The sequence below is a fragment of the Apaloderma vittatum genome, unplaced genomic scaffold, assembly GCF_000703405.1.
Source record: "Apaloderma vittatum isolate BGI_N311 unplaced genomic scaffold, ASM70340v1 scaffold32308, whole genome shotgun sequence".
Classification (NCBI taxonomy): Eukaryota; Metazoa; Chordata; class Aves; order Trogoniformes; family Trogonidae; genus Apaloderma; species Apaloderma vittatum.
In genome coordinates this window covers 4292-8790 of record NW_009731779.1, presented here as the reverse complement: position 1 = coordinate 8790, position 4499 = coordinate 4292, and the positions used below count along the sequence as shown (strand labels likewise).

Genomic DNA, 4499 nt, shown 5'->3' with positions numbered 1-4499 from the left:
CCCACGCGCCGTATCAGGCAGGAACCAAGATGGGTGGGCGGCCGCGCTGGTTATAAATAGGCTTAATGGAGATGTGTGCCTGGGTTTCCTTTGTAACATCCTTTGCCAGCCTGAACTGTGATGCAAAACGGTAGTGATCAGTGGTTTGGGTCACAGCAGGCTCAGCATCGAGCTGTTTTTGTCTGCTTTGGAGAAGAGGCTTCGCCCTCCTGGTTCCACTTTGGTCACGTTCGTTTTCCTGTGTCCTGCAGGCATCCGAGTGCTGGATGGGCCCCTCACCGACAGCATGGAGGCCATCGCCTTCAACAAGCACTATCAGATCAACGACATCTACAGCTGCAGGTGAGTCCCACGGGGAGCCTGAGTCAGGGAACACTTTTCAAAGGGCCGTGGGCCCCGCTCGGCCCAGGAGGGGGTTGCGGTTTGTGGCTGAATGCTCACACCTCCTGTGTGAGCTCCTCTCCTCCTGTGGCTCCAGCCAGCCTTGAGGTGCTGAAGTCGGTACCACTGTGAGTCCTGAGAGCAGGCTGGTACCTCTGCTGAGTTCCCTCAGCGTTCCTGTCCCTGGAGAGCTGGCCTGAGCTGCGTGTGGCACCTTCTGAACAGGGCTTCAGCGCGTCCCACAGGCTGGCTGGGCTGCAGGGGCACCGTGCCCCCTGCTGGGGTTGGGGAGCCCCAGCTGAGCCCTGTGACGGGGACTGGAATCCATGAGAAGCCAGTAGTTAAATAAAAATAAAACGTTTTGTCCGCTGGAATCTGACCCAGGGGCACAGCGCAAACGCGGCAGCCGTATCCCAGCAGTGGGGGGCCGGCCTGATGGATGAGGAAGTGCAGCACCCACCGATCCCAGCCGTGGTGCTGGGAGTAGCTGGTGGCTGCTTGTAGCTCACTATAGTGGCAGACTGTAACGGGGGGAAGAGTTGCTCTCTGTGACTCCTGGGGTGGTCACTTCATGGTGTCTCTCTTTGCAGCTGGGGTCCAGATGATGATGGGAAAACCGTGGATGGCCCCCACCAACTGGGAAAGGTAAAAACCAGTCCCAGCAGCACAGGTTGCCACTGGGTCACCCCTCTTGTGCTCGTGGGTTCTTGCCTGACGGGACAGGCGAGGAGGGAAGATGCTGTGGTGCAGCGCACGCTTGCTTCCGTCACTGCCAGCGGAGGTGTTGCACGTTTCCGTGCAGTGGGGTCACAGAGGGGCCCCAAAACTTGCACTGTGTTGTTCTCGGGGTGTAATTCTGCCTAATTTCTCTTTTGCTTGGCAGCCTTTGGCTGTACTTTTCTAACCACAAGATAGCAGTTAGCGCAGCGCTAACAACTGAGCGATCAGTTCACGATGACAAACGGTTTCCAGTTCTACAAGTTAATTTATTCTCTTCCTGCACGCAGAGACAGCTGTGACAAGCTCTGGGACACAGAGTGCGAGCAAAGCTGGCTTTGCCATGGCAGAGCGCCCAGAGGGATCTCTGGCCAGCGCAGTGTGTGCCTTCACCTGCCGAAGGGAGGCAGACGAGGAGGGTTTGTTTCTAGCAGCACTGCTGGACACACTGTTGGACACAGACCCTTCTTCTAGGCGGGAATGACTTTTCTGTGCAAGGTGTTGGTCTGGGAATGTGCTTCCCAGGCTGGGCCAATGCGGTTGTGTTTGTCAGAGAAGGCAAAGCCCATTAAGTGTATGTGGAGGCTGGGGCCGCGCAGAAGGGCAGCGGCCACGCGTGAGGAACGCCTGTCGGCAGGGAAGCCTTGCTGCTGCAGAAGAGCCAGCTCCAGAGCGAGCCCTGCCGACGGGGGCCATGTTGCTGACTTTATACCGCGCTCTCGCTGGAAAAATCTTGGTGTTGTGTTCCTTCTCCGCAGGCCGCCCTGCAGCACGGAGTCATAGCGGGTCGCAGGGGCTTTGGAAGCATTTTCGTCGTGGCTAGTGGCAATGGCGGGCAGCACAGCGACAATTGCAACTACGATGGTTATGCCAACTCCATCTACACCGTGACGATCGGTGAGTGCGCGTGTCCTCCTTCCCAACGTGGAAAAATGAGACCATCCCAAAAGCGCGAAACCTGCCCGACTGGAAGCCAGCTGGGTAATGGGAATCCACGGAGAGGTGTCAGTCCTCTGGCAGCGTGGAGAGGTGTGCTGGGCTTCAGCCCTCAAGCCTGCCATTTTTCTTTGGACCTATGCAGCGAGGGGAGGCCAAAGAAAATTCCTGCCTGCATTCAGGCCTCCAGCATGGGAGCTGTGACAAACATGCTGCCGTGTGGAGGGAGTGACCTGAAATGCAGCATTCCTGTCACGTGTGTTGGAAAAAACATGTCTAAACCACTTTCTCAAGCTACACGGGGGGTAGAAGATTGGTGTAATGCTAAGCACAGCAAGAGGTTAATTACCATGGCTGCCTTTCCTGTAAATCTTCCAGCTGTGAAAAGTACAGGCGTGGGGCTGGTTTCCCTGCCCAGCTCCCAGCCTGTGAAAAAGCACAGCCAGCAGGACAGGCCCTCAGGGACTCGTCTCCTTGCGATTTCAGCAGTTAAAATGAAACAGGCTTCAGACGGTCACTGCCTGCTGCTTTTCGCAGGTGCGGTGGACGAGACGGGCTCCATGCCGTTCTATGCCGAGGAATGCGCCTCCATGTTAGCGGTGACCTTCAGCGGCGGCGACAAGATGATGAGGAGCATTGTGAGTAGCGCGCCTGCCCTCGGCTCTGCTGGCCACCCCGGCTGGAACAGCTCGGTGCGGAGAAGGGATGGAGCTCTGTCCCTTCTGATTGCCACGCGTCTGCATTAGGCTGGTGGTTGGGTTCCTCTGTGAGGCAGGGAATTAAGGTGCTTGTTGTCTAGGTCCTACATAAATACTGCTCTAGGAGGGAGGTTGCAGCCCTGGGGACAGCCGGCGAAGGTATTGCCACTTCAACCCTGCTGCGTGTGTGCCCCGTTTGCGCAGCGAGGAAGGAGCCTGGAGTGAGACTTCTGTGCCACCGGGGGCTTTCCTGAAGAGGAGGGGGGGGGGGCGGCAGCAGCTCGGCTTGGGGGGCTGCGGCACACCCTGCCCAGCCAGCCTCCCCTCACTTCTGCTCCGAAGGGATGCAGGAGCGGAGTCGGGCTCTTTAAACTACTTGGCCTCAGCTCTTTCGCTGTTCTGGCACGTGTGCCTCTCCCAGCTAAATTTTTCAGAATATTTTTATCCGCTTTCCCTTTTTCTGCCAAAAAATGACTTCTTGTCAACAAAATGTCCTTTTTGCCCAAGCCAAGCAGCCAGGCCTGTTTTCACCAGCCCCAGGCCTGACCCAGCGTGTTCCTCTCTCGGTGCACTGGGGGCTGCCTTTGCAGTCCTGCGATGGCTGCGCTGGCGTGCCCACACCGCGTTAAAACTTATACAGCCCTTCTTCTGGAGGGTAGTCTGCTCCTAAATGCCCTTTAACCGTGCCTCAGTGATGGCAGAGTTAACTTCTCAGTAGCCATGTGCAAGGTGTTTTTTTCTTTCAGCAGACTTGTGTGGCTTCCTTATGGGAAGAATTTAATAGGGGTTCTGGCAGTGGCTGTATTTCCTAGTGAAACCTGGTGCTGCTCGGGGTGTTCTCTGTAGGACGTGCGGTGTCCAAGCACAAGCTGGAGTTGGTAACAGCTGGCAGGATGTTGTGAACTCGAGCATAGAAGGCAACAAGAGCTACAGCTTTTGGCAGGGCAGGTGCTCTCCCCATGGTGAGCACAGAGCAACAGACACATTTGGTCTGCAGTGGGGTGGCCCGTTTTGGGAGCCGACTGATGCCTGTTCTGAGGGTCTGGGTGCTCTACAGGCCTGTGTGGTCACCCTGCAGAGGCCCGGTTGTGCTGTCATCAACAGAGGTCATGAGGAAGGTTCCAAATTGTAACTGCTGTGAGTTTCCCCCAAAGTTGCCTAGTTGAGGCCCGGTTGCTCTCTCTCTCCAAAGGAAACTGTCTGTATTTGTTGCTTCCCTCAGCCATGACCAGAACAACAAGAACAGGGCAGCAGCAGGGGAAAAGGGTCAGGGATTTGCTACCAAATAGCCTGGAATCCTTTCCCAAATTGGGCCCAGACCGTGTGCTTGGTTGCTGGAGCACCTGTCCCAGCCGGTGCAGCACGGCGAGCAGCGGCCTGACAGGAGGCATCTCTCCTCGTTCCCGCAAGGTGACGACAGACTGGGATTTGCAGAAGGGCACAGGCGGGGCATTGGCCCCGCCGCTCCTCTCGCTGCTGGGATGATCGCGCTGATGCTGCAGGTGCGGCCGTGTCTCACCTGGCGAGATGTCCAGCACATCATTGTCTTCACCGCCACCAAGGTGAGTGGTCCTGCCTCCCTCCCTCCCTCCCTCCTGCTGCCCTGCAGGCATGGCCGAAATCCTGCTGTTGTGCACATCTTTTTTATGTCTGCCTGCCCCTCTATAAATCTCCCAGTTGTCTGGCTCCCAGCAGAGGGATTACACTTTCCCCTCACCCCTTGTTCCTCCCAGGAATGCGGCTGAGGCGTTTTCCTCTGTCAAGAAA

General features: G+C 56.9%; 1 protein-coding gene across 1 annotated transcript in view; it reads left to right on the top strand.

Moving 5' to 3' along the window:
• Positions 1 to 4499, top strand: part of PCSK7 (proprotein convertase subtilisin/kexin type 7) — a gene marked incomplete at both ends in the record, with an annotated part of 11165 nt that overhangs the window by 2469 nt on the left and 4197 nt on the right. Inside the window, 6 exon segments of the mRNA XM_009875311.1 lie at positions 252 to 342; positions 972 to 1026; positions 1857 to 1995; positions 2572 to 2672; positions 4143 to 4176; positions 4179 to 4294. Coding sequence (XP_009873613.1) covers positions 252 to 342; positions 972 to 1026; positions 1857 to 1995; positions 2572 to 2672; positions 4143 to 4176; positions 4179 to 4294 — 536 coding nt within the window.